A 24907-nucleotide genomic window follows, 5' to 3' on the forward strand; every position below is an offset into this window, starting at 1 on the left:
TCACACTGTAGCCACTTTGCCACTACCTCCCCACACGCAGCTGCTGAGAGCTGTGTCCTGAGATGCCGAAGCACACAGCAGGGAGAGAAGCCACCCAAAGACGACGGGAAGTTAACTTAGCGCCTGCATAGCCCACTTGAGGATTGGGGTCAAGACTAAGGACTTGTCTCCAGTCTCAGCCAGGGCAGGGCCTGTGCCCCAGGATCTTGGCCAGGCACAAGAGAGACACTGGCTTTGTCCCACTGGCTCACACTTCCTGGTGCTTCCCAGTATTTCTTGTGTGCCCTCCTCCCTGCGTGGTTTCAGTGCTGAAGGGTACCACACCCAAGCTTGCTTATACATTTTTCAGTTCCAAGAATCAAAGAGGCCGGCGTCTGTGTGCCTAGCTCATGGTGTATACAGGTCTGTTTGTCTTGCTTCTGACAGGCACAGAATGTTGCAACTTCCCTTCAAAAAGAATGCTTTTTTTTGTTTGTTTCTGTGAGGTCCTGACTTGTCACTCAAACTGTACAGATACTTGTAAATAAACTGCCATTTTAATACGGGGATCAGATCGAGTGCAAGCATTGTGTGCTGGGTGGCAGCTCTCAGAGCCATGTTTCCAGTGCCCAGGAGAGCCTCTGCTTCCTTTCCTTCCCCCTCTCAGCCCTGTGCATCCAATCCTGAGAGCCGCTGGTTCCCCAGAAGCCTGTTGTTGGCTTCCTGTCGTGGCAAGAGACTTTAACAGAACTGCCTAAGCTCTCTAAGCATTCCCCACCCCTAATGCCTGAGGCTGTGTCTCCCTATCTCTGCTAGGAAGCGGGATCCTGCATTGGCTGCCCTGTTAGAGGTGGGAGGGCCAATGACAATCACAGTGTTGGAGAGGTGCGCCCCAGGGATTAGCACACAGGTGTACCCAGTCAGATTTTCTCCAGCTTAATGCCACTCCCACTGCTTGACTGTGGGGAGCAGTGGCATTCACAGGAGTTCCGAGCTCCCAGGATCTGGGTGCTGCCGGGCAGCCACACTGCCTTCCGTGGGAAGGAGAGCGGACCAACAGTGCTGGTGGAGGGAAGAGGGGTGCTGGGTGGTCAACTTGACCTCCCCAGAGTTTTCCAGGAGGGGAGATCCTTCCCTGGGTAATCATGGGTGGCTGTACTCCAGGAAGCCAGGACCGCAGCTCAGACGTCTGCTTCATTTCCCAGACCAAAGGTGGCCACTGAGCTCCCCTGGGCTCTGTGCTTTGGGGGGCTGGAAGGAAGGGCATCCTGCTTTCTCTGCAGTTTCCCAAACTACCCCCAGTACCTCTGTATGGAACCAGTTTCTCTGCATCCATCCAGTAGGAGCTCAGCCACTGGGGCACAAGCACATCAAGGATTTTCAGTCCATACTGCAGTCTGGAGGTAGACCAGTAGCCCCAAGGGTACCAGCTCCCAGCAGGGTTCTCAGCCTAGCTGACACCAACATCTAGGACTAAGAGATTTAACTCTGAGCCAGATTCCCATTCTTAAACAAAGGATAATCTGTCACTACCCTGCCAGCACTGTGGCGTAGCAGGTTAAATTGCCACCTGTGGCACTGGCATCCCATGTGGGCACCAGTTCAAGTTTTAGCTGCTCCACTTACCATCCAGCTTTTTGCTATGGCCTGGGAAAGCAGTAGAAGATGGGCTAGATGCTTGGGCCCCTCCCTGAACCCACATAGGGGACCCAGAGGAGGCTCCTGGCTTCAGATCAGCCCAGCTCTGACCATTGCAGCCATTTGGGAAGTGAACCAGTGGATGAAACACCTCTCTCTGCCTCTGTAACTCTTTCAAATAAATAAATCTTAAAAAAAAAAAAAAAAAAAAAAAAGAAGAAAAAAGAAAACTGTTCTGTCTTCAGTAGGAGCTCAGTAAATGCTGTTGTGAGTAGAGGAAGCCACTGCATCTGGAGGAGAGACTGTTGGGTCCCCATGGTCCAGGGTGGACCCCAGGGGTCCTGATGGTGGGGCACAAGCTGGGTAACGGGCTTGGCCAGGACTGAAGAGCTTGGCCCAGAACCTCTAGGCGGCCTGCACGGCAGGAGGTCAAGAAACCACCCTTGTAGTGTGCCCAGCAGCTGGCCTGAGGGAGCTTTTGGAGAAGGTGGCTGCAGCCCAGCTTGTGTCCAGCCCTCAGCATGTCCCTACCTTGACCGCGGGGCTGAAGGCAAGGCCCGCCTCCCCCCCCCCCCCCCCACCAACAGTTAAGACCCCTCAGAGCAGCACCAGGCCAGAGGCCAGAGGCCTGCAGAGTTCCCGGGGCTCTGGTGACCACATCTTTCTCACAGTATCAGAGCCGCTCCTGCTCTCACCGAGCCGCCAATGGCCCTGCTTTGCCTCGCCTGCAGACGCCAAGCACACACACTCATTCTCCAAGCCCCGAATGCCCTGATTTATCTTCATCGACTCCAGAAGCTTTCCCTGACCGCCCCCTCCCAGGCCAGCTTGGGTGCACCCCCACCAACTCCCCCTAGCGCGTCCCTTCCCACGCCATACAGTTATTTATGCGTCCCCACGCCTCGCCTGGAATCACTGTGTCCGTGGCATTTCCCTTCGTACCCCAGCACTCGGCGCCGCCTGGCGCTTGGGTAACGCCCACGAAACGCGGTGGAGGGAGGGAGAGAAGGAATTGAGCAGACGGCCCGCCAGGGCCCCAACTTCTGGTGCATTCCCACCCGCGGGTCCTCACCCAGCTCTGGTACCTGGACCCGCGCGCCACAGCGCCCCCGGGAATGAGACGCCACCTGCAGCAGTGGCCCAGGCTCCGCCCTTTGGTATCGACCTCAGCCAGCCAGCCAGCTAGAACGGCGGCTGCGGTAGACAGAGACGGCCGGCTCACCCCCACGGCCCCCGGCCGCGGCCTCAGCTCGCTGGCTCTTTTCCGCCGAGCGGCCTCGGGTGCTTGCACGTGCGCTCTTGCCTGTCTCCAGGCGGGAACCCTCGCAGGGCGCACCGCACAGCGATTCCCGGAGCCGGGAGCCCGGCCTTCCTGGTGTGGCAGGCGCGCAGCGATGCGTGAACCCAGGGACTCCTGGTGCCAGCGCGCCACCGCATGCTCTGTGGACGCGGTCACCAGGGCACAGAGATCCAAGTGGAATTAGAGGCTGCGTCCCCACCCCAGCGCCGCGACGGTGGAATGCAGAAGTCCCCTGGTGACACCCCAGCCCCTCCCTGTCCCTTCTGCCTCCACTCCACTGCTGGGAGACATTCCACGTTCTGCTCTCTCTCGAGGCTCCTGGGCCCTTGGGGCAACCCTGTCTCTGGAGTGTGTCAGGAGACAGTCTGGTCTCCTAGACACGCTCAGGAGGGCAACGCATTCCGTTCCTTTGACAAGAGTGACTCAGACTGTGGAGAGTCAGCCAACACTGCTAGATCCTAGCCTTCCTAAAGGAATCTCTTAGCCATCCCAGAATATTCCCACAGGTCCAGCTGTCCTCCATGGGGTCCAAGATGGCAGGGAGGAGGGGAAACCCAGAGGAGGAAAGGGCTCTGGTGTGAGGGCTGAGGCTGCCACCCCCTCCTCTCACAGGGCCTCCCACATCCTCAGGTCCCACCGGCCCTGGCTCAGGCCATTGCCCTGTCTCGCTGGCCCCAGGCAGGCAAGAGCACTGGGGAAGGTTTGGGAGCAGGAAGCAGCTTGGAGACCAGGATCCCAGGGCCTCACTGGCAGTCCCTTAGAAAGAGTGGAGGCAGCCGACGCCGTGGCTCACTAGGCTAATCCTCTGCCTTGCGGTGCCGGCACACCAGGTTCTAGTCCTGATCGGGGCGCCGGATTCTGTCCTGGTTGCCCCTCTTCCAGGCCAGCTCTCTGCTATGGCCCAGGAGTGCAGAGGAGGATGGCCCAAGTCCTTGGGCCCTGCACCCGCATGGGAGACCAGGAAAAGCACCTGGCTCCTGGCTTCAGATCAGCGTGGTGTGCCAGCCGCGGCAACCATTGGAGGGTGAACCAACGGCAAAAGGAAGACCTTTCTCTCTGTCTCTCTCTCTCTCACTGTCCACTCTGCCTGTCAAAAAAAAAAAAAAAAAAAAAAAGAGTGGAGACAGCCTCAACCCCCGGGGACTGTTTTCTGTCTGGTTCCTTTCTGGAACCCCAAAGGGAGCGGCCATCACTCCCAGGAAGGGGAAGTGGGGGCAGCAGGAGCCACTCAGTCCCGAAGCCTCTGCACCTGGCGCGATGCCTCGTCACCCGCATGACCGCAGAATATGGGTCAGAAACTTCTAGAAGGGCCCCAAGTCCCATGGAGCATGTCCGGGAGTTGTTACCAGAATGACACCTGGGATTCCCTGGTCCAAAGGAACACGACCGCCCGAGCAGCCACACCCCCACAGGCTCTGCTCCCTTTGGAGAGCCCTCCACGGCCCCTCCAGACAACAGGAGCCCACTCAGGAGCGCAGGCCACAGGCCTCCGCTTGCCTTAGCACTGTGCCAGGCAGGGGTTGGTGAGCAGTGAGCTTGCTCCTGCCCCTGGGGTCCCCGGTGCTGCCCTGGGACTGGGGGATACGACCAGGTCCCTGGCAACCCCTGGCCTCACACATGTGCTTTCCAGCTCTGTGCCCCAGGCTGTTGCCCTCTAGAGGAATGCAGCCCTCAGGCATATGGAGGAGGACCCGGCACCCCGAGGAGCCAGTCTCTAAGGGACAGGGGGTCACCAGGTGCAATGCCACAAGAAGGAGGGTTCTGTCCTCAGATGTGAGGGCAGATGCTCATGGTCCATCTCAGACTGGCCGCCTGAGGCCACCTTCATCTATGCCCAGGCTGCCTCACGCTCGTGTGCCCTCAGCACTCAAGATGCCAGCTCCCCCTCCTCCACACTAGTCTGACTTCCTGTACATCCCATGTTCTCAACTATCAAAGAGAGGAAACAGGGGGCATTGTGGTGCAGTGGGTTCAGCTGCCACTTGGGACACACATCCCATACCAGAGTGCCTGGCATTGAGTCCCCCTCTGCTCCAGATCCACCTTCCTCCTCCGCCCATGCCCGGAAATGGCAGATGATGCCTTAAGTACTGAGGTCCCTGCCACCCACATGGGAGCTCTGGATGAGTGCTAGGCTCCTGGGCTCAGCCTGGCCCAGCTCTGGTCATTGTGGGCACTTGAGGAATGAACCAGCAGATGGAAAATCTCCCCTCTCTCTGTCTCTCTGCCCTTCAAATAAATAAAGGGGGAAATCGAGGCACAAAACTCATTTTCCTGTCTTAACTAGGAGAACATTGTCTCCCCTGCACCCTACCCCACAGCCATATGGGGATCTTAGGCCTCGCCCCAATATGTACCCCTGTTCTCTGCGTGCAGTAGGTGGAGGCAGACTGTGCCTTCTTTGGATTGAACAGCAAGATGTTAGTGAGAGAAATTAGGCACAGGACAGGAACAGAAGTCAGGGGATCTAGCCAGGACCCACTGGCTTCTCCACCATCTAGCAGTGTGGCCTCCCACTGTGTCTGTAGCTGCCCTGGGCCCTATCCTCTTTGTTAGTTTCTTCTGTAGCGATGAGAGAAGCATCTGAGACCCCTTCCCACTCTAAAAATTGGTGAGGGTAGCTCTCCGCTCCCCTCTTCCCAGATGTGCCCTTCCGCTTCCTGAGGGACATCTGGGCAGGTACGGCAGATAGCGATTGTGTGGGTGCTGGGGCGGTGGACCGAAGACCTGCCTAGGTGCCTGATACAAGAAAATGGCAATTGCCCATGTATTTTCTATGGGCAGCAGGAACAGAGAGCCGGCGCCCAGCCTGCTTGCGCCTCCAACATCGTCCACACGCTGCCTGGTGCATTGGCCCAGCGCATGCTCGCTCTCTTGTTCCCTCCCTACTTTCCCAGTGGGTCCCAATCTGGCAAGTCCCATCCGCTGAGGGCAGCACCTGCCCCCCCACCCCGCTTGCCACCAGCCAGTGTAGCTCAAAAGGAGGGAAGGGGGTGTACCTTCCAGCCACAAAGCACCCCCAGACTCATCCAGACCTCTGGGCCCCAGAGTGGGGGTGGGGTGGGGGAGCTGTGACTGCCCAGTGCTCCACAGAGGAGGCAACTCTTCAGACTCCTGTGTCTCCTTCTTCCCTCCCCCCTCCATCCCTGCATTTCTCCTCCCTCTCCCTCCCTGCTCTTCCAACTTTTGCTCCTGCGTGGGTTCCCCAGGGCCTCTTTCTTTGCTGAAGGGTCGCAGTTCTCCCACTGAGCCCGCCTCTCCCCCTCCTGGGGCACCCATGGGTGCTTGGCAGCCCTCATCACAGTGCGGAGGCCATCCTCCACGGGGTGCTGGCTGGGTTCCAACAATGCCCAGGCAGTGGTGCCAGCTGAGGGAGCTGATCTCCTTCTGGCGTCTGGGGGGGTGGGGGGGAGTCAGGAAACGATTCCTGCCCAGGCACCCTTGCAATGCTGCTGATCAGCCCTCAACACCCCCCCACCCCCCCCCCCCACACTAACTGACCCAAGGGCCCGTCCAGCTCGGTTCACTCTGATGAAACGCGGGAGACAGCTCAGCCTCTGCGCTCTCTCCCCAGATCCACAGCCGCACCTCGGGGGGTCAGCTGAAGGACTGCCTGAGACACAGAGTGTGGTGGACTGGAGACTGGCGTGCTCTCCACTAACGCACCAAGACTCCCTTTGGACGTTTTCGTATTTTTCTCTTTATTTTGTTCCCACAGCAGCCCTGTGAGGGGGTGAAATGACTTGCTCAAAGCCCACAGCTGGCTCCAAGTCCCAGTTCCAGCGGGAGAGGGCACGAGGCTGCAGAAACCAGCCCCGCCGGCCGGCAGCGGGGGCTGCAGCGGCTCACACGAGGAGAGGCGCAGGCCCCGCCCCCTGACCTTGTTCTCTGCCCGCTGGGAAGTGGGCAGCTTCGGGAGGGCACAGCCTCAGCTCCTCCCCGGGACAGTCCCCACTTGGGCGCACGCCCTGGGGTGGGGCTTCTTTGGGAAGCCACTGACCGTGAACTCTGTGCTAATGGGCCCCGACCTGAGAAAAGCCCCGAGTGCTGGCAGCCTTTGTCTGGGATGGACGGAACGCGGAAAGGAGCCCAGGGACCTGGGGCGGAGGGGCAAGGGCCTTGAGGACTGCCTGGAGGAATCTCTCCCAGTCCCCTAGCCAGGCACGGCAGCAAGGCCCATGGGCGCAGCGGCACCTCCGCCAACTTCGAATGTAAGCCGGGAGAGGCCGCCAGGGCCAAACCTGGGTTTTGCGCCTTCCGAGCCAAGTCTTCCCAGCCACCAGGGCAACAACCGAGAGCCTTCCTTGTCCGGCAAGGGCCCTAGGAGGCCCGCGCTTTCTCTGAAAGCGAAAGGAGTGGGCGGGGGGCGCGGCCGAGGCGGGGCCCGGGCCGGCGGCGCGCAGGCTCCGCCCCGGGGCAGTCCCAAGCCCCGGGCGCTGAGCGTCTAGAGTCCCCGCCGCGCCGCGGGCTGGTGGGCTCGGCTGCTGCGCCGGTGCCGAGAAATGACCCTGCCCGGGGGCCCGACGGGCATGGCGCGGCCGGGGGGCGCGGGGTCCTGCAGCCCCGGGCTGGAGAGGGCCCCGCGCCGGAGCGTCGGAGAGCTGCGCCTGCTCTTCGAAGCGCGCTGTGCCGCGGTCGCCGCCGCCGCCGCCGCAGGGGATCCCCGGGCCCGCGCGGCCAAGCGGCGTGGGGGACAGGTGCCGAACGGGCTCCCGCGGGCTCCCCCTGCCCCGGTGATCCCGCAGCTGACAGTGACAGCTGAGGAGCCGGATGTACCCCAGGCCAGCCCTGGGCCCCCGGAGCCGGAGGGTGACTGCCTCCCGGCTGGGGGCTCACACCTGCAGCAGCCACGCCGCCTGTCCACTTCGTCGCTCTCCTCCACCGGCTCCTCATCGCTACTCGAGGACTCGGAGGACGATCTGTTGAGCGACAGTGAAAGCCGGAGCCGCGGTAACGTGCAGCTGGAAGCGAGCGAGGACGTGGGTCAGGTACGGGGCGCGGAGGCGGGCCGGCGCGGGGACAGAGCCCGGGCTAGCCGAGGGCCGTTGGCACTGCGGAGGTCGGGCGAGCCGACCCCCTGCTTTGGCAGTTTTCACTCCAGCTCTGCAGGATCGCGGCGGGGCCCCGGGGCGTCCGGGGGAGCGCGAGGAGCCAGCCACCCGCTACGGAGTGAGGGGCGTTCCTGCCGGTCAGGAGGGAGGGCTGGAGGGATCGGAGGCTCCTTCCCCTCGCCCCGGGAGCCCTCGGGGAGAGGGAGGCGAGCGACCGTGTCCCGCCCGCCCGCCCCCTCTCCGGTGCCGCGGCCCCACCCCCGCCGTTGCCACGGTTTCCCTCTCCTGAGTGGGAGTGGAGCGGCGCTCCAGGCTCGGCTCGAGAGCTGCTGCCGTCTGCTCCCGGCGCCCGCACGCGGCCTGGACGCAGGGGCGGGCGGGGCGCGGGGCTGGGAGCTCCGGCAAGGAGCCGAATGGAGCCCGCCCAACGCGCACCTGGGTCTCCCCGGCTTCCAGCTCCTAAGCTTGGCCTGGGGGGAGGTAAACTGAGGCCAAAAAGGGGGCGGGGCTACCCTGTTCCTCTCTGCCTGGATATTCTGGGGCCAGGGTTCGATGAAGAAGTCATTCTCTGCCTTCTCCCCTTGTGGGGCGTGCCGCCTTGCCACCGGGTTTTAACCACGGCCAGATACTTTAAATAACTGCCCGCGGTCAGCGCGAAGGAGTTAGACCCAAGTTACACAAGTGTCGCTGCAGCCCAGCGAGAGGTGAGGGGCGCCTTCGGCCTCTGGGGTCTCCGCGCCTGTCCACGGCTTGGAGGAGGCGGAGGAGGCCCCGTAACGCCTGGCGGGAGCTCCGAGGCTTAGCGGTGCCCCCATCCCCACCTCCACCCCAGAGACTTACAATACCCGGAGGGCGGTGCGGGGTTGTAGATGACACGAGAGAAAAAAACGCAAAGCCCCGTGGAGCGGGGACATCCCCCGCCGCCAGGTGCGCGGTGCGGGGGCTCAGTCACGAGCCTGCCGCGTCCCTTTCTCCTCCGCCGACCCTCAAGGGTACCCCCGGCTCGTGGTCGTTCCTGAGGTAACCTTGGCCCCTGTTCCCCGGGCGGCCGCGGCCGAGGGGTTCTAAGACCTGAGACGGGGGGGGGGGGGGCGGCAGTGGGAAGACCCCTCCCACCCCATCTAGGTTGGAAAAACCTGAACAGAAGTGGGCGCTCCGTCGCTCAAAGCTGCCACACCTGAGAGCCGGCGCGGCCGAAAGGGCGCGACCAGTTGGGGCGCCCAGGACGCGGGCACGCCCCGCTGGCCTCTTCCGCTCTCAGGGGCCCGGCGAGGCGCCGAGGGGGAGGGACTGAGCGAGCAGGAGGTCCTGCAGCCCGAGGCGGAGTGCGCGCAGACAACCCCGGCTGGGGTCAAGACTATGCGGAGGAGCCGCGGCCGTGTCCTTGCGCGTCTCGGGACTGGCGGTCTCCTGGCGCGGCCGTGAGAGGGTGCAGATGGCCGCGAAGGGCCCTTCCAGCTCCAAGGCTGCGTCTTCCAGGCCTTCCCAACCCCCAGGCCGCCGGGGCCTCCCCGAAGGCAAACAGCCACGGAGGCGGCAGATAAGCCGGGGGTGTTGACAGAGGTTGCCTGCGCCCGCGTGGAACGGCCCGGAGCGGACTTTGCCTCACAGCCGGTCCCAGAGCGGCACAGCGCGCTCGCCCTGGCAGCCTTTTAGGGCTTCCCCAGGCAGGAAGCAGAGCGGGTCCGGCCGACTGTGTGCGAAGGATGCACCTGCCGGGAGGGTACTGCGTCCGCTGGCCGGGGCTCCTGGCTTGCCGGCCCTTTCCACTCGGACCTGGGCGGACTGAAGCCTGGGAAGGCTCTACTTGCCTCCGCCCAGCGCATGCATTCCTCCCCTTTGCCTCCTAGGAGCTCCGCACAGCCTGCACAGAGCAGACAGTTGTCATTGGGCAGCTTCCCGCCGTCCAGGGGCCTTCCTCGGGTAGAAGAAAAGTCACAGGCAGGGAAACACAGGGAGGCTGGAGGCCACCCCCAAGGGCGGCCGTCTGTAAGCTGTTCCTAGACCGCCCCCACGTCCTTAAACAATCCTGGCTGGCCGCTGGAGCCAGAGAGAGGGTGCTTGGTTCCTGGTCACCTGGTGTTCTTCTCTCCAGGCTAGGTAAGGAGACCTGGATGCCATCCCCTCCTGGACTCAGAACTCCCACACATCACTTTCCACTAATTATAGAGCAGAATTTAGGTTAACAGACTTCCTTTTTAAAAAGCAAATGCCCATGGGAAGGTGAAGTCGTGGGTCACTTATACCTTTGTGCAAATCATTTTATAAATTTAAACTGCACTCACCACCACCATAGGGAGTGCTAGTTTGATAGGGCAACTGGGACATGGGGAGGGTGTTGGGATGGCAGAGAGTTCCAGCTGGGGACTGATGAGTGGGGAAGGGAGCAGGGTGAGAATCAAGTCTGTTCTGGCTGGAGAGACACTGGGTGTCTGCTGCGACACAAGGAGCAGGTGTCCTCAAGGCCCTGCCCAGGAAGAGATGCTCCCTGCTTAGCCCTAGGATGAGGAATGAGATGCTCTGGTGACCTCTGGCTGTGCTCTGATTTCTCAGGGAGGGCACTTCCATGGAGCGGGGGTGGGGTGGTGGGGTGGGGGTAGGAGGAAGAGCCTGGGCCAGAGAGTGGGGGTCTCGCCCTCTTGGCAACTGGCTTTCTTTTTTTTTTTTTTAATTTTTCAGTTTTTAAAAAATGTTTATTTATTTGAAAGGCAGAGTTACAGAGAGGCAGAGGCAGAGAGACAGAGAGGTCTTCCATCCACTGGTTCAACCCCCTTAAGTGGCTGCAACAGCTAGAGCTGGGCCGATCCAAAGCCAGAGGGTGCAGGGGCCCAAGGACTTGGGCCATCTTCTGCTTTCCCAGGCCATAGTAGAGAGCTCGATTGGAAGTGGAGCAGCTGGGACTCAAACCAGACACCCATATGGGATGCCCGCTACGCCACAGCACCAGCCCCACAACTGGCTTTCAATTGTAGTGTCATGAATCTGCAACGCAGCATCAACCTGCTTTCCAATGTCCATACTTACAAGTCTCATTTGCTCAGAAAGATCTTCCCTACTGTTGTTCATGTGCCCAAATCCCCACCCACCCGTCCACCCAGGAATGGATCTCCAGGAGCCTTTTGGACACACTGGTTTTTAACTGCCTTATTCCTGGGGGAGCTATTTCCCTAAAATGGAAGGGTGGAGTCCCATGGCATTTGCATCCACTGTGTCCATACTTGACCACATCCCTTACTGAGAGGGGAGCTAAATCCTGTCCTAGCAACCTCAAGTGGTGGTGGAAGGGCTTAGATGAGAGACTGGGCATGGAAGTACTTTGTAACCTGCAAGGCTGGAGCCAGGCTTAGTCAGTCATGCTTCTCTTAGCCCATGTGAAACTCACAAAGCTGGGGTGGGAAGAATAGGTGCTGGCCCCCCTTTACCTCAGCTTGAGAACAAGTTGCTGCTGTTGTCATACATCAGTCAAGTAGAAGTGCGAGGCTTCAAACCCTTCACAAGGCCCCACCCACCCCCCTGCCCTGTTCCCTGAGGGATCCCAGAGGGAAAGACAGTCCCCTCACCCTATCTAACCCAAAGGTAGTTCTCCCTTCAACTGGTGTGGCTACATATATCCATGTATCCTCCCACTAAGTCCATTCTGATCCCACTCTTCCCCAAATTCTGTGAGCAGCCTACAGCTGCCTGAAACTCTATGAGACTTAGCCCTTTGAATGAAGGCCAAGCTGTCCAGGCGGCGGAGATGGGTTCCCCTGCAGTGCCTGGTGTTTCCCCAGACAGCAAAACACTCCTTAGGGCTGCAAATCCTGCAAAGCCAATGGCAGGGCCCTTTCTCAGGGCCTGTGTCATCTGAGTCCCACGGGGAGGCAGGGTGGTAGCATGAACTGTGGAAGCTCCTGGAACAATTGGGATCTGGGGAAAAAGCCGAGCTGGTGGGGGGCTCTGTCTAGGGCATCAGGGAGAGATGCTAACTCCCCCGAGCCTTGATTTCCTTCTGTAGAGTGGGGATAATAATACCACCTGGAGCGCTTGCTGGGCATGTGCCTCATTAGCATGATTCCCAAACCGAGTGTGGGAGACGGGGTCTGAGACGAGTTGCTGAATATACATGGAGCATACATCATCTTCCTGGAATTTTACTTGAGGATTTGGAGGTGGGGAGTTTTATAATAAAACTTGGATTTATTATGCAGCAAAATGCAAACCTTGTATGTATTTAAAGCTTTTAAAAAGGAGTTTTGAAAGCGATGTCATGCTTCTAGTGGGCCGCTTCTGGCGACACCCCCAGATCCCCGGGGATTGGACATGTGATCACGCCCTAGTGTGCCGTGCAGGGACTTCAGCAGGAAAGCAGGAGCAGGGCGTCTGATGGGAGAGTGCCTGGCATGCAGTAGGCAGGCAGTACGTGCTGGCTCGTGTGACGGCAGCAGCTATGTCCTCCCAGAGCAAACAGGCCCACACAGATGGCAGTATCTGCTAGGGCTCACTGAGTGAGAAAGTGACAAGAGCCAGGACTAGAGCTCACTGCTGATTCCCCACCCATGTGCTGCCACCAGTCCCACCTGCTCCCTACGGGTCAGGACTCTGTGGTCATTAGCACTTCCCCTACTTAGTCCACCCCTCAGTTCTCCTACTTAGAACTCCCTCAGGGGGCCGGTGCTGTGGCATAGCAGGTAAAGCCCACACCTGCAGTGCCTGCATCCCATGTGGGCACTGGTTCAAGTCCCAGCTGCTCCACTTCCAATTCAGCTCTCTGCTATGGCCTGGGAAAGCAGTAGAAGATGGCCCAAGTCCTTGGGCCCCTGCACCCACGTGGGAGACCCAGAAGAAGCTCCTGGCTCCTGGCTTTGGATCAGCGCAGTTCTGGCCATTGCGGTCAATTGGGGAGTGAACTAGCAGATGGAAGACCTCTCTCTCTCTCTGTCTCTCCGTCTCTGTCTCTCTCTGCTTCTCCTTTTCTCCTTGTGTAACTGACTTTCAAATAAATAAATAAATATTTTTTAAGAAACAAAAAAAGAACTCCCTCAGAGGGTCAGAGTGGCTGGTTCCTGGGTTCCAGTCCTGCACAGACACACTGCACAAAGACGCACACACACCCCAGGCGGAAGCAGCAGACACACTTCAGATGAGCAAACCTGTGCATGTTAAAGAGTCGACTGCAGAGATTTGGGGGTTGGGGGAAGTGGAAGGTTCAGAGGGTGAGCTCTTTCAGGACTGGTGACAGAAGCAAGAGTCCTGAGACAAGGAGTACACCAAACACAAACAAAAACCCAAACCCCTACATTTCCCTCTGGGTTCTGTCCAACATGACAAGCCCTGGGGTTCAGACCGGAAGCTAGGATGCCCTGGGCTTGGCCAGCCAGTGAGGGGTGGCAAGGGCATCTCTCCAGCTGCTGCAGGGCTGGCCTCCCGCCCGTGTCCCTAAGAGGGGCTGAGGCCCTAAGTGGTGGGGCATGAAGCCATCTGCCTGGCTTCTGCCTCCTGCCAAGAGAGGTGGACCTCCCACACCCCTCACCACAGCCCACTGAGGTGGTTTTTCCCCACTGAATGGATGAGGAAATCAACACACACAAGCTAGTTTCTCAGCCCTCAGAATCTTCCGAGGTATTAGCAGCATGCAAAGTTTTAGCCCCACCCTAGACCTACTCATAATTCCCCTGAGAGTCTGCAGTTTTAAACAAGGGTGACCCCAGGCAACTCCAACGTTCAGAAAAGGTTGAAAACCTCTACAAAGCAGTTTAGTAATGTGCCCATGCCTTTAGAGAAAAAAAAAAGTTTAGTATTTATTTGAAAGGCGGAGAGTAAAAGACAGATCTTCATCCGCTGGTCTACTCCTCAGATGCCCACAACAACCAGGCCTGGGCCAGGCCCAAGCCAGGAGCCAGGAGCAGGTCTCTCACGTGGGTGGCAGGGGCCCAGGCACTTGGGCCATTATTGGCCGCCTCCCTCCCGGGATGCCTTAGCAGAGAGCTGGAACCGGCGCTCCAGTACAGGGTGCCGGCGTGGGAAACAGTGGCTTAGCCCTCGCTGCCACAGCGCCGCCTCTGCTCATGGAAAGCTCAGGTATAAGCTTAAACCTTCTGACGCCCAGGCCAGGGCACGTCGGCGGCGCCCGTCTCCCTCCCAGTGTAGACGGGCGACTGAACAAACGCAGGCCCCCTGCGGCCCCAGCCGCTTCCGGTGGGCCAGGGGCGGGGCGGGACCCGGTTCGCAGGGGCGAGGGCGCGTGCGTCGCCGCCACGCCGACCCGCGGTCTGCGCCGTGTCGCTTTCAGAAAAGCCACTGGCAGAAGATCCGAACCATGGTGAACCTGCCCGTCATGAGCCCGTTCAAGAAGCGCTACGCCTGGGTGCAGCTGGCGGGACACACGGGTGAGCCTGGCGGCGCGAGGGCGGGGCGTCCGGGACGGGAAGGGGCCGAGCAGCGCTAACTGCGCGGCCCCTCAGGGAGCTTCAAGGCGGCCGGCACCAGCGGTCTGATCCTGAAGCGCAGCTCCGAGCCCGAGCGCTCCTGCCTGGCGCGGCTGATGGCCGACGCGCTGCGCGGCTGCGTGCCCGCCTTCCACGGCGTGGTGGAGCGCGACGGTGAAAGCTACCTGCAGCTGCAGGACCTGCTGGACGGCTTCGACGGGCCCTGCGTGCTGGACTGCAAGATGGGCGTCAGGTAGGCGAGCCCTGGAGCGCCGGGCGCCGCCGAGTGGGGGCACGGCCTGGGACGAACCCTCCACGGGGTCCCTGTGCGCGCCCCCCACACAGGACGTACCTGGAGGAGGAGCTGACCAAGGCCCGCGAGCGGCCCAAGCTGCGCAAGGACATGTACAAGAAGATGCTGGCCGTGGACCCTGCGGCGCCCACCGAGGAGGAGCACGCGCAGCGCGCCGTCACCAAGCCGCGCTACATGCAGTGGCGGGAGGGCATCAGCTCCAGCACCACGCTGGGCTTCCGTATCGAGGGCATCAAGGTGGGCCCGGCCCTTCCTCGGCCCCCACCCCAGCACCCCGCCTCCGCGCCCTACCCTTCCCGTTCGCGCACAGCCCACCACCTCTACCAAGGGGGCGCCCCCCGGGCGGCCGTGTCGCCGACCCCAGCAGCCACGGCCCCAGGAAGTACCGCTGCCCTTGCGGGGTCCTTCTCCCCAGGGGACCTGGGCTCCCCTGACACTTCCTGTCCCGCCTCCTGCAGAAAGCGGATGGCTCCTGCAGCACCGACTTCAAGACTACTCGAAGCCGGGAGCAGGTGATTCGCGTCTTCGAGGAGTTTGTGCAAGGAGATGCGGAAGTGCTGGTGAGCAGGGGGTCCCAGAGCCCAGAGGTGTTGGGGAGCCTTGCCCCTGGTCCTGTGGCCTAGAGCCCTGGCCCGAGTTGTGGCGTGTCCTTGTGTCCTCCATTCCTTCCTTTCCTTTCGGGGGTGCGAGGGAGTGTGTCTTCCTACCAATGTATTTGCTAAGGCAAAAACACACTTCATGCCAGCAGGAGCTCATTCTCTCTTCCCCTCTGCAGAGGAGGTATCTGAACCGCCTGCAGCAGATCCGGGACACCCTGGAGGTCTCCGAGTTCTTTAGGAGGCATGAGGTAAGCGGTGGGCGGACCCCAAGCCCGGGATCACAGAATAGGGGGCTTTCGGAGGAGGGGCGTAGCCTGATGGACTGTACGGTACTCGCAGGTGATTGGCAGCTCGCTCCTCTTTGTCCACGACCACTGCCATCGCGCCGGTGTGTGGCTCATCGACTTTGGCAAGACCACACCCCTCCCTGACGGCCAGATCCTGGACCACAGGCTGCCCTGGGAGGAGGGCAACCGTGAGGACGGCTACTTGCTGGGGCTGGACAATCTCATTAGCATCCTGGCCAGCCTGGCCGAGAGATGAGGCTGGGTCCTTGTCCCCGCATGGGCCAGCCGCTGAGACAGACATGGACCTGCGGCTGTGTCCTCACCATGCATGCTGGCCAGAGACTGGACCCCTGCGGTGCAGGGCAGTTCACAGGGTCCTGCAGGACCAGGTGTCAACCAGTAAGGGGCGCATTGCCAGCGGGAGGGGGGTGCCCCAAAAGCCCCTGCGTTCCCACAGAATGACACTAATTTCCCTGAGGAGAGGGGGTAGAGGGCTTCCTCAGCCCAGGCCTCCAGAGGAGGTGCTGCGCCTGTCCAGAGCGGCCAGATCATGACTTTGACTTCCCAGCCCTAGACCTCCTGGTGGAACCTCTCACACTACAATGGACTCCCCCTCCCAATAAAAGGCAAAGCCCCAGCTCCTGGACTCCGGTCTCATCCACCTCCCTTCCTGGTGGACGTGCCCCTAAGCCCAGGTGTCCCTCATCCACTCAGATCACTGGGGGATTCGAGAAGGGCTTTTTATTAGAAGCATCTGCAGGGGTGATGAGGCATGGGGGCCCCGGCCAGGAGTGGCTAAGCTCTCCCCCAGCGGTCCTGCGGCAGGCCCCGGCATGCAGCACAGGCTGCAGGGGACAGAAGCTACTGGGGAACCGGCCGCCTGGTGCCTAGAAGGCCGGGAAGGAGTGTGAGGAGGAGCCGTTGCTGTGGTCAGTGCCCGAGTCACCACCCTCACAGCCCCGTGGGGCCCAGGAGCCGTAGGTAGGGTTCCAGAGGTTCTGCGGGTGGAGGCCCCTGGATTTGAGGGGCTTGAGGCCAGAAGACAACCAGGGGCCAAGAGCGTTCCCTCCCCAGCTCTTCATGTTCTCTGGACTCAGTTCCTGGGGTTGGAGGGCTCTGAGGCCCTCCAAAGCCCGGTTTCCCAGCCCGGACGCCCCTTCCTCCTCCAGGGGGGGCCCCAGCTCCACCGGCAGGGCTGCATTCAGCACATCAGGGTCCTGTGATGAGGGGAAGTGTAGGGGTCAGAGAGCTGCTTTCCAGCTTCTGTCCTAACCCCCAGGAGCAGGCTGGCGCGGGGTAGGGGCACCTGAGTGCAGTACTGGAGCCGCTCCAGGATGCTGGCGAAGCAGGGGCGCAGCTCAGGCTGGTGCTGCCAACACTGGGTCATGATGCGGTACCTGAAGAGAGGCTGGAGTTGGTGCCCACTCATGGTGGGGAGGACGTCCCACCCGGGCAGTGCTCTCGACTCACACAGGCCCCGGACAGCCCCTGGGAGGGTCCATCCGGCCCCCCGCCACAACGAAGTCCAGCACCTCCTGGTTGGTGCGCCCAGGGTAGGGCATGTACCCCAGGGAGAAGATCTCCCAGAGCAGCACCCCAAAAGACCTGCGTCACAAGTGAGGGGGCAGAAATGAGTGAAGCGCAGCAGACGGAGTCCCACCCCCCATAGGAGGCAGCCCAGGGCGGGGGCGGTGTGTGATCACCAGGAGTCTGTCTTGGGTGTGAAGATGCCCTCCAAGAAGGCCTCTGGGGGCATCCACTTGACGGGCAGCAAGGCCCGGCCCCCCTTGCGGTAATAGCTGGCCCTACAGAAGGGAGGAGGGTGGCGATGAGCTCTTCAGATACCACCAAGGTGACTGTAAACCCCCTGGGAGCAGCAGCCTTCCCCTCTTCCCAAGGCCCACACCGGTAGATGTCTCTTGCCATCCCGAAGTCCCCAATCTTGGCCACTCGGCTGGGCCCAGTGCAGCTCAGCAGGCAGTTACGGGCAGCAATGTCCCTGCAAAGCCGAGCCAAAAAAAAAAAAAAAAGGAAAAGTCGCTGCCCACAGTCAGGAGCTGTGGAGCTGTGGCCCTTCCTGATGTATTTCGTTTAAAATCTGTAGGGAAGGGAGTTGAGCTGGGGTTTCCCAGGCCAGGATTGCTCCCAACCTGTGGATGAAATGATTTTCCTCCAAGTAGTGGCAGCCCTGGGCTATGTCCTGAGCCAGCTGCAGCAGGTCTTGCATGACCAGAGGTGACGGCTGACCCTGGGAGGGGCAGAGGCTGCATCAGTCCTGTCTTAGGACACGGGGACAGGGTCTTCAGAGGGGCCTGGGGAGCCTGGAGAAGGGTCTCACCAGGTGTGGCCGGCTGTGCCTCAGAAAACTCTTCATGTCCCCACCAGACATCAGCTCCAGCAGAATGAGGCGAGGGGCAGCCCGCAGGCTGAGCCCCACACACCGCACGATGTTCCGATGGCTGAACTTGCTGCATGGGGCGTGTGCACACCGCAGCACCAGCAGGGAGACAAACCGCACTGTAGACGCCACAAAGCTGCAAAGGCCCTCAGTACCCCCAGCCTCTCAGCCCCAGCGTGGCGGGAGAGGCTCCGCCATCCCCCATGCTTTCCGCCCGCCCCCTGGTGCACCTGATGATGAGCGCCTCCATGAGGAAATCCAGCTCATCCTGGCGCGAGCACAGCTCGGGCAGCGTCTGTGGAGGAGGACACAGTTCCTGGGCTCCCTGCACTCTCCAGGAAGGCGGCTCAACACTGGCTCCAGCAACTGTGCTGTGCTTCCTTCCCGCCACGGTGCCCTGCTCGCCCACCCCCCACCAGAAGTATCACCCAGCTTTTTAGAACAGACAAATAAAATAAATCTTGGAGGCAGAGGGACACAAAGAACTCCCATCCTTCTCACCCCCACCCGCCGCCCTGCCTCCAAATGCCAGCAATAGCTTCAGGTTGGAGCCAAAGCAGGGTCCCAGTTACTTGAGCCATCACCTTCTGCACATCAGCAGGAAGCTGGGATCCAGAGCCGGAGGTGTGTGTAGAAGCCAGGCACTGATAATGGGGTGCAAGCATCCTGACATAGGCTCTGCATCTGCCTCCTTACCCTCCCCCTTACCTTGATAGCCACCTGCAGGGGGCTGGAGTCCCCAGGAAGACCAATGACCAGTCCCTCATATACCTCCCCAAAGGCGCCATGGCCCAGAGCCCTGCAGGAAGACAGGATGGCCTGGAGAAGGGTCCTAGAGGGTCTGGGCACCCTTTGTCCCTTGATCTCCCTTGCTCCCTCCTCTGCCCAGCTGAAGGGGGTTGGGGCCAGATGCTCTCTGGGGGTCTATAAGTCAGCGCAGCAGGCAGCAGAGTGGGGTGATTCAGAGTGCAGAGGTTCCCATGAGGAGGTGGTGGTCTCACCTGAGCAGGGTGACGTTGGCTGGGGAAATCTCAGTGAGCCCTGGGGGCAGAGGCCAGGACTGTGCCGGGCCCTGCCCCACTTGACAATAATAGGGATTGGGGGCTGTCCTGATGGCAGACGTTCGGAGCTTGCTCAGCTCGAGCTCAGGGCCTGGCAGCCTCGTCCCCCAAAGGCCCTGCCACTTCTTCTGGTTCACTGGGGACAGGAAGAACAATGACACACCCTCTACCTGCTCGTCAGGCCCACCCTGCCTCCCCCTGCCCAGGACACCTGCCACCCCCTGCCCATGAAGGTGAATGTGCTCCCCAGGCTCCACCGCCACTTCTACTCCTAGAAGCCCGGAGGAGTCCACCACAGCTCCTCTGAGGGGCACGAGAGGGTCTTTTCTAAATGGACTTTATGTGTTTGAAAGGCAAAGTGATAAAGAGAGATCTTCTTGCTCCCCAAATGCCCACAATAAGCTGGGGCTGGGCCAGGCTGAACCAGGAGCCTGGCATTCGGCCTGGGTCTCCCAGGTGGGCCACCTGCTTCCTCCCAGGATGCTTAGTAGCTGGGACCCACCAGGCACTCCCACAGGGGATGCAGAGGTCCCGAGTGGTGTCTTAACCTGCTGCACCACAGTGCCTGCCCCAGTAGGAAGTCCCCCAGCCCACGGAAGCCCATGGCAGTTCAGGGGACGCCTGGAATCAGCTCTGCTGCTAGAAGCTCCATACCCAGAATGAGGATCCCACACACCATAAGGAGGCTCAGTGTCAAGGTCGCCATCACAGCCACCATCAGAACCAGAGGGCCGGGGGGCGCTGGCAGGTCTGGGGAGGAAGAGAGATACCTCAGACTTAGCTCAAGCTTCCACTTTCCCTGACACTTCCCTCAGTTAGCTTCTCCCTCCTGCAGGCCCCTAGAACACTTTGTGCCTCCCACAGCGGCTGGCACTCTGAGATGCACATCCGGGCCTCCCCCTCTGGACTGCAGGCTCCTTGAAGGAAGAGCATGTCTTGCTCCATCCCCAGCCCTCCGCCCTGCCCCCAGCCCAGGGCTTGGCTCACTGCAGGCCCCCAGGCCACGCTTCCTGGTGCCCTACTGCTCAGGAGGCCAGCCTTGGGAAAGGTGGGACATACCCATGCAGGTGATGTTGTCCACAGAGAGCTCCATGCCCTCTGGGCATAAGCACTGGGGCGACTGGAGCGCTGCCTGCCACTGGCAGTCTTTCAGAGGGCAATGGCTGCAGTTGAGGTGCCTTCGGATCTCCACTTCGCCGTGACTCTCCATGACTGTGGGTGGAAGAGCGTGGTGGGGTGAGGACACACATGTTTCCGGCCACATGGGGAATTGGTCTGGCCTGGGATTTTAGAGCAAGGAGCAGCGGCGAGCATACAAGGCTGGTAGAAGGGCCTGGGGGACTTCTGTCAGGCCTGCACACTTTCTCTTCCGCCAACCTTGAGCTGCCAGGTATTTGAGGAGACTTTATATAGCAGCAGCACACTTGCCAAGCTCCCCAGAACGCCTCCTACCGGCAGCACCACTGGCAAATGTTAGAACTGCGTGGGTCACAGTGCGAAGTCAGTATCTCAGGGGAGTGGGCTCAGGGATGGAGAGATGGGGAATCGGGGCCAATACCTGCCAGAGGCTGCAGGTAGAGCTCACTGCTGGGGTGTATGAAGGACACCCCATCTTCCCCATCAGCCCAGAGTGTGTCAGTCTCAGAAGCATCACCCCCTGCGGGTTGAGAGTGATGGAGGGTTTCACTATACAAGGAGAAGTGGGGGAGGGGGAGATGGGTGTGTGTGTGTGTGCACGCGTGTGCATGTGCACAGCTGTCTCACAGCTGGGAAGCTAGAGTCCCCCAGAGGCAGCCCCATGTGGCCCTTTCTGCACTAGCATTGCAATCTAGATGCTCCCTGTCTGCAGTAGGAGCTGCAGGACTAGAGGGGTGGGGAGGCAGGGATCAGCTGACCAGGTAGGCCTGGCTCAGGCTGGCTGTGACATCTGCTTGTCCGAGCCCGTGAGTCCCAAGTCCTCAGCTATAACATAGGAGAGGCCCTACCTACACATGCCATTTCTGTGAGAAGGTACAACTTTTATGGACAGCACACCCAGGCAGAGGCACTGGCTCTCGCATACAAGGAAAGTGACTTTCAAATTCTTTAGTCTTATTTCCTTAACACCAGTGGTTCCCAAACCCTGGATGTTTTGGAATATGTTCTAAGGATCCACCATTCAGTCAGATGGAGGCCATAAGTTCCAAGAGAGCTGCTATGGTGTGACATGGAGACTCCAGGTAACAAGGTATTCTTGAAAACTGTCGCAAGAGTAGATTTTTTATTTTTTTGCCAGGTAGAGTTAGACAGAGAGAGAGAGAGAGAGAGAGAGAGAGAGTTACAGACAGTGAGAGAGAGACAGAGAGGAAGGTCTTCCTTCCACTGGTTCACTCCCCTAATGGCTGCTAGGGCTGCTGCTGCTTGGATCCGAAGCCAGGAGCTGGGTACTTCCTCCCGGTCTCTCATGCGGGTGCAGGCGCCCAAGCACTTGGGCCATCCTCCTCTGCCCTCCCGGAAAACAGCAGAGAGCTGGACTGGAAGAGGAGCAACTGGGACTAGAACCCGGTGCCCCAACTGGGACTAGAACCCGGGGTGCCGGCGCCGCAGGAGGAGGATTAGCCAAGTGAGCCATGGCACCGGCCCGCAAGAGTAGATTTTAAGTGTTCTCACCACAAAATATAATTATGAGAGGTGGGGCCTACGCTGAGTGGTTTGACTTAGCCACGGAACAGCATGTACATAATAAGTATATGCAATTTTTGTCATTTCAAAATGAAGGCATTGATTCTTTTCAAAAAGAAATGCAAATTCTCGGTCCCTCTCCAACTCAGAAACTCCAGGGAGGAATCCCTGTGATCTTTGCTGTTCGCAGCACCCTGGCTGATTCCGATGCCCTCCAGAGTCTGGAAACCGCCTGGCCTGGGCTCTGCTTCCATAAACACTTTCCCCGTCATCCACCTCCTCACAGGAATGGAATGTGGAGGCTGGGCCTCTCCCATTTTACAGCTGAGCACTGACCTAAACCATCCCTGCCTGTCTGCCTCCCTGCTCGGCTCGCTAACGGCCAGCTTTGGCTGCGGAACGAGCAGGGAATTTGTTGAGATGCAAAAGGTCATGAATTTAAACGAAAACCCAGGGAGTCCTGTTTGCTAGTGGCATCTGCCATCTGAAAAGCTCCTACTCAGTTCGCTTCCGGGAGGAACAGACCTGTTCTGAGGGTCGAACCACGCTTCCCTCCTTGGGGCTGCCCAGCGGCCTCCCCAGCGGTGCACCTACCCTGGTAGCCGCCGCCGCCTCCTCCCGCGGTGCAGGCCCCTCCGCCGCCCCCGAAGCCGCCGGCCGCGGCCCAGCCAAGGGCAGCCCAGGCTTCGGCGCAGCCCTGGCCGCCCTCGGCCCCCTCCCGCAGCGAGCGGCCCGCCTGCGGCGAGGGGGCCCGCGAAGTCCAGCCGCCGCCTCCACCTGCGGAGGAACAGCAGGGTGGCCGGCAGCGGGGATGCGGTGCACGCCCGCCTGCCCGCGGCCGCGCGCCCTCACCTGCCGCCCCGCCTCTCCCGCCGCTCCCGGGCGCTGCTGAGCGGTTCTCCAGTTTCTCGGGGGCGGCCTGAGTCCGGCCTCCGTCCCGCCGCCTCAGGTAGGCCCGACCACCGCCTCCGGCAGCCACTAGCAGCGGCTCCAGCTCGCCCTCGCGCATCTGTGGGGCCAGCCGCGCATTCAGGCGCGCGCCCCGCAGCCGTCCAGGGAGGACCAGGACCCGGGGCTCCGACGAGGACGGAGGGCTCGCCGCTGGGGCCAGGGAGCGGGCGGCCTCCGGGAGCAGACAGAGCGCGGCTGTGCGCGACTGGGGCAGAGGATCAGGACTCAACCTTGGGCAGTCGGGGCGAGGGCGGCCAGGCCGGGGGCACCTACCTGGAAGACGAAAGTGGCGCCCCCGCCGCCCCCGCCGCCCCCGGCCCAGCGCCTCGACCCAGGCACCGTTTCGGGCCCATCCGTCGCTTCGTGCTCTTCAGCCGCCCAGGACTCTCCGAGGCAGACGCGCCGGCTCTCCGGGCTCCCCTGCGGGCCCCAGGGATCGGGGCAGGCTGAGCTGGCGTCCGCACCCCTCGGGAAGGACCCCCAACCCCAATTCCCACACCGGCCCCCGCCCCGGGCATTCGAGCCGCCCAGGAGTAAGCAGAGCCGGGGACGCTTACGCCGGGGCAGGCGTCCTCTCCCTGCTGCCCCACGAGGATGTAAAGTGGGTCCCCGCGACCCAGCGAGAAGACGGCGGAGACGAAGACGCCGTGTGCCCGCGACAGGTGGTTCTTGGCGCCTTTGCCGCCCGCGGCTCCGTAAGCCGAGATCCTGTGGGACACGACTCTGAGTGCTCCGGCCTGGGTCCTCACGCCCGCTGTCTAGCCTAAAGGTGGGAGCCCGGGGCACCTCCAGGATTTATCTGGGGGCCATTGAGAGGATGTAGTCAACTCTGAAGGGCTGGGAAGACTAAGTTTGTACACCAACGATTTCGATTTCACGTTTATTTCAGGAGTTAATGGAGACGGGGCAGACTCAAGCCATCGGCGGCTGGTTAGGGACCCGGTACCGGCTGATCGGGTTCCTTAGGAAGGAGAGGCGGTGGGGTCACACAGGTTGGGCCGACATCGCTTTGGAGGACCTCAGAACGCAAGGTCGCCCGAGCTTGACCTTCTTGCCCAATCTGGGGCCTGAGGGTCACCACCCACCCACCGCACCCGCACTTACAGGTATTGCCCAGGGCCGGGCGGTTGCCACAGCTGCACACCTCGCAGCGGCCCCGCGGCGCCCACCGTCACCGCCACGCTGCTGCCCGCGTACGCCCCGTCACACTGCGTTTGTGTGGGGCCGCGTCGGCCGCTGGCCCCGCAGGTGGAGAACAGCCAAGGCCCCTCGGTGCCTGGGAGAAGCGGGAAGGGAGGAGGAGGTCACGGAGCCCCTGGCCCGGCCTGGGAGAGTCTGGGTATGGCGCGCAGAAGAGCAGAGAGGAGCCCCGAGTTCACCTAGGGGATTTAGGGGAAAGGGTGGCTCCAAGCTGCCAGGTCGGGTGGTGACTTTTGGGTCCTGGGCGCTGGGAATGGACAGCGGCCGTGGTGAGGATGGCAGAGAAGGCGCTTGGGACCCCGAGCTGGAGCAGAGAATGGCGCCTGGAAGGTGACAAGGAAACAGCAGTGTTGGGATAGGGAGTAGGATTGTAATGGGGGAGGCGGTAAGAGGGATAACCCCCAACAGCCCGCCCGGGTTGCCCGTGGCCACACCCCTAGTCCCGCCCTGCCGATGCCCAATGTCCAGCATGGACGCCGGCGCAGCCCCGCTCCATCCGCCAGGCCCGCGGAGCCCGATACCTCTGCCCGTCGCCAGTGATGACCCGTGGGTCTGCAGGCGCTGCCTGCTTTTTCTGGGCTTGGACTGCGGCCCGCCCCAGGGAGATGCTGAAACCGCCGGGTTTATCCCTCCTTCCCAAGATGCGTGATCCCGCACCCCAGGAGCACAGACCGGAGAGCTTGGGCCGCCAGGATTCCAGGCCTCTGGAGGAGCCACCGGGACCCGGTGTGTGGCGACCGCGATCCCCAGGAGCAGGAAGGCGCCCCGGCCTGAGCGGCCCCCGGACTGCCAGACGGCACTTACCCGCGGCGCCGAGCCACAGCAGCAGCCGGCCCGACCGGCCCATCACCTGTTCCTCGCCGGGGCGGGGGCTGCTGGCTTGGTCCTTCAGCCGCGGCCCCAGTGTCCGGCCGCAGAGATGCCCGGGTACCTAAAGCCGCCTGGCCACGCCCACCTCAGACCCCGGGACGCCGAGGAAGGAAAGGGCGGGGCCTGTGGGCAGCCAGGTCCGCACTCTTCCGGGAGGAGCGTCGCGGGGCTCCGCCCAGGGGCTCCTGCGGG

The 24907-nt window shown here is 61.3% G+C and overlaps 2 protein-coding genes across 6 annotated transcripts; one reads left to right on the forward strand and one right to left on the reverse strand.

The window, feature by feature from the left end:
* The first annotated feature begins 7327 nt into the window (after positions 1 to 7327).
* On the forward strand, positions 7328 to 16211 carry ITPKA (inositol-trisphosphate 3-kinase A). Its single transcript, XM_051822501.2, has 7 exons — positions 7328 to 7905; positions 14240 to 14336; positions 14412 to 14628; positions 14721 to 14925; positions 15147 to 15248; positions 15464 to 15535; positions 15627 to 16211. Exons 1-7 carry the CDS (start codon positions 7420 to 7422, stop codon positions 15828 to 15830), a joined length of 1383 nt encoding a protein of 460 aa, XP_051678461.1. The 5' UTR covers positions 7328 to 7419; the 3' UTR covers positions 15831 to 16211.
* Positions 16212 to 16300: 89 nt separating this feature from the next.
* Positions 16301 to 24907, reverse strand: LTK (leukocyte receptor tyrosine kinase). Of its 5 annotated transcripts, XM_002717779.5 has the most exons (20): positions 24650 to 24891; positions 24025 to 24168; positions 23750 to 23921; positions 23203 to 23353; positions 22919 to 23065; positions 22547 to 22703; positions 22289 to 22471; positions 20592 to 20690; positions 20093 to 20245; positions 19688 to 19783; positions 18974 to 19169; positions 18681 to 18771; positions 18203 to 18267; positions 17913 to 18042; positions 17725 to 17822; positions 17481 to 17573; positions 17278 to 17379; positions 17045 to 17179; positions 16881 to 16971; positions 16301 to 16791 (listed from the first exon to the last, which is right to left on the reverse strand). In XM_002717779.5, exons 1-20 carry the CDS (start codon positions 24690 to 24692, stop codon positions 16462 to 16464), a joined length of 2676 nt encoding a protein of 891 aa, XP_002717825.2. In that variant the 5' UTR covers positions 24693 to 24891; the 3' UTR covers positions 16301 to 16461. The 5 variants fall into 5 exon arrangements, 4 of the variants coding, with proteins under 4 accessions (XP_002717825.2, XP_008267391.2, XP_008267392.2 ...); XM_008269169.4 differs by having other exon boundaries at positions 22289 to 22703; positions 24650 to 24893; XM_008269170.4 differs by lacking the exon at positions 17045 to 17179 and having other exon boundaries at positions 22289 to 22703; positions 24650 to 24896.

Source organism: Oryctolagus cuniculus, chromosome 12 (assembly GCF_964237555.1).
Source record: "Oryctolagus cuniculus chromosome 12, mOryCun1.1, whole genome shotgun sequence".
NCBI classification, from domain to species: Eukaryota; Metazoa; Chordata; class Mammalia; order Lagomorpha; family Leporidae; genus Oryctolagus; species Oryctolagus cuniculus.

What these genes read in the sequence shown, in the direction of transcription:
- LTK (XM_008269169.4), bottom strand. Translation starts at nt 24,692, where the DNA reads ATGGGCCGGTCGGGCCGGCTGCTGCTGTGGCTCGGCGCCGCGG. An exon ending in CTACCTGCAGCCTCTGGCAG is followed by an intron (nt 20,246 to 20,591) that starts GTATTGGCCCCG and finishes TTCCACCCACAG; the next exon opens with TCATGGAGAGTCACGGCGAA. An exon ending in ATGGAGGCGCTCATCATCAG is followed by an intron (nt 18,043 to 18,202) that starts GTGCACCAGGGG and finishes CGCCCCATGCAG; the next exon opens with CAAGTTCAGCCATCGGAACA.
- ITPKA (XM_051822501.2), top strand. Translation starts at nt 7,420, where the DNA reads ATGACCCTGCCCGGGGGCCCGACGGGCATGGCGCGGCCGGGGGGCGCG. An exon ending in CGAGCGAGGACGTGGGTCAG is followed by an intron (nt 7,906 to 14,239) that starts GTACGGGGCGCG and finishes TGTCGCTTTCAG; the next exon opens with AAAAGCCACTGGCAGAAGAT. An exon ending in TCCGTATCGAGGGCATCAAG is followed by an intron (nt 14,926 to 15,146) that starts GTGGGCCCGGCC and finishes CGCCTCCTGCAG; the next exon opens with AAAGCGGATGGCTCCTGCAG.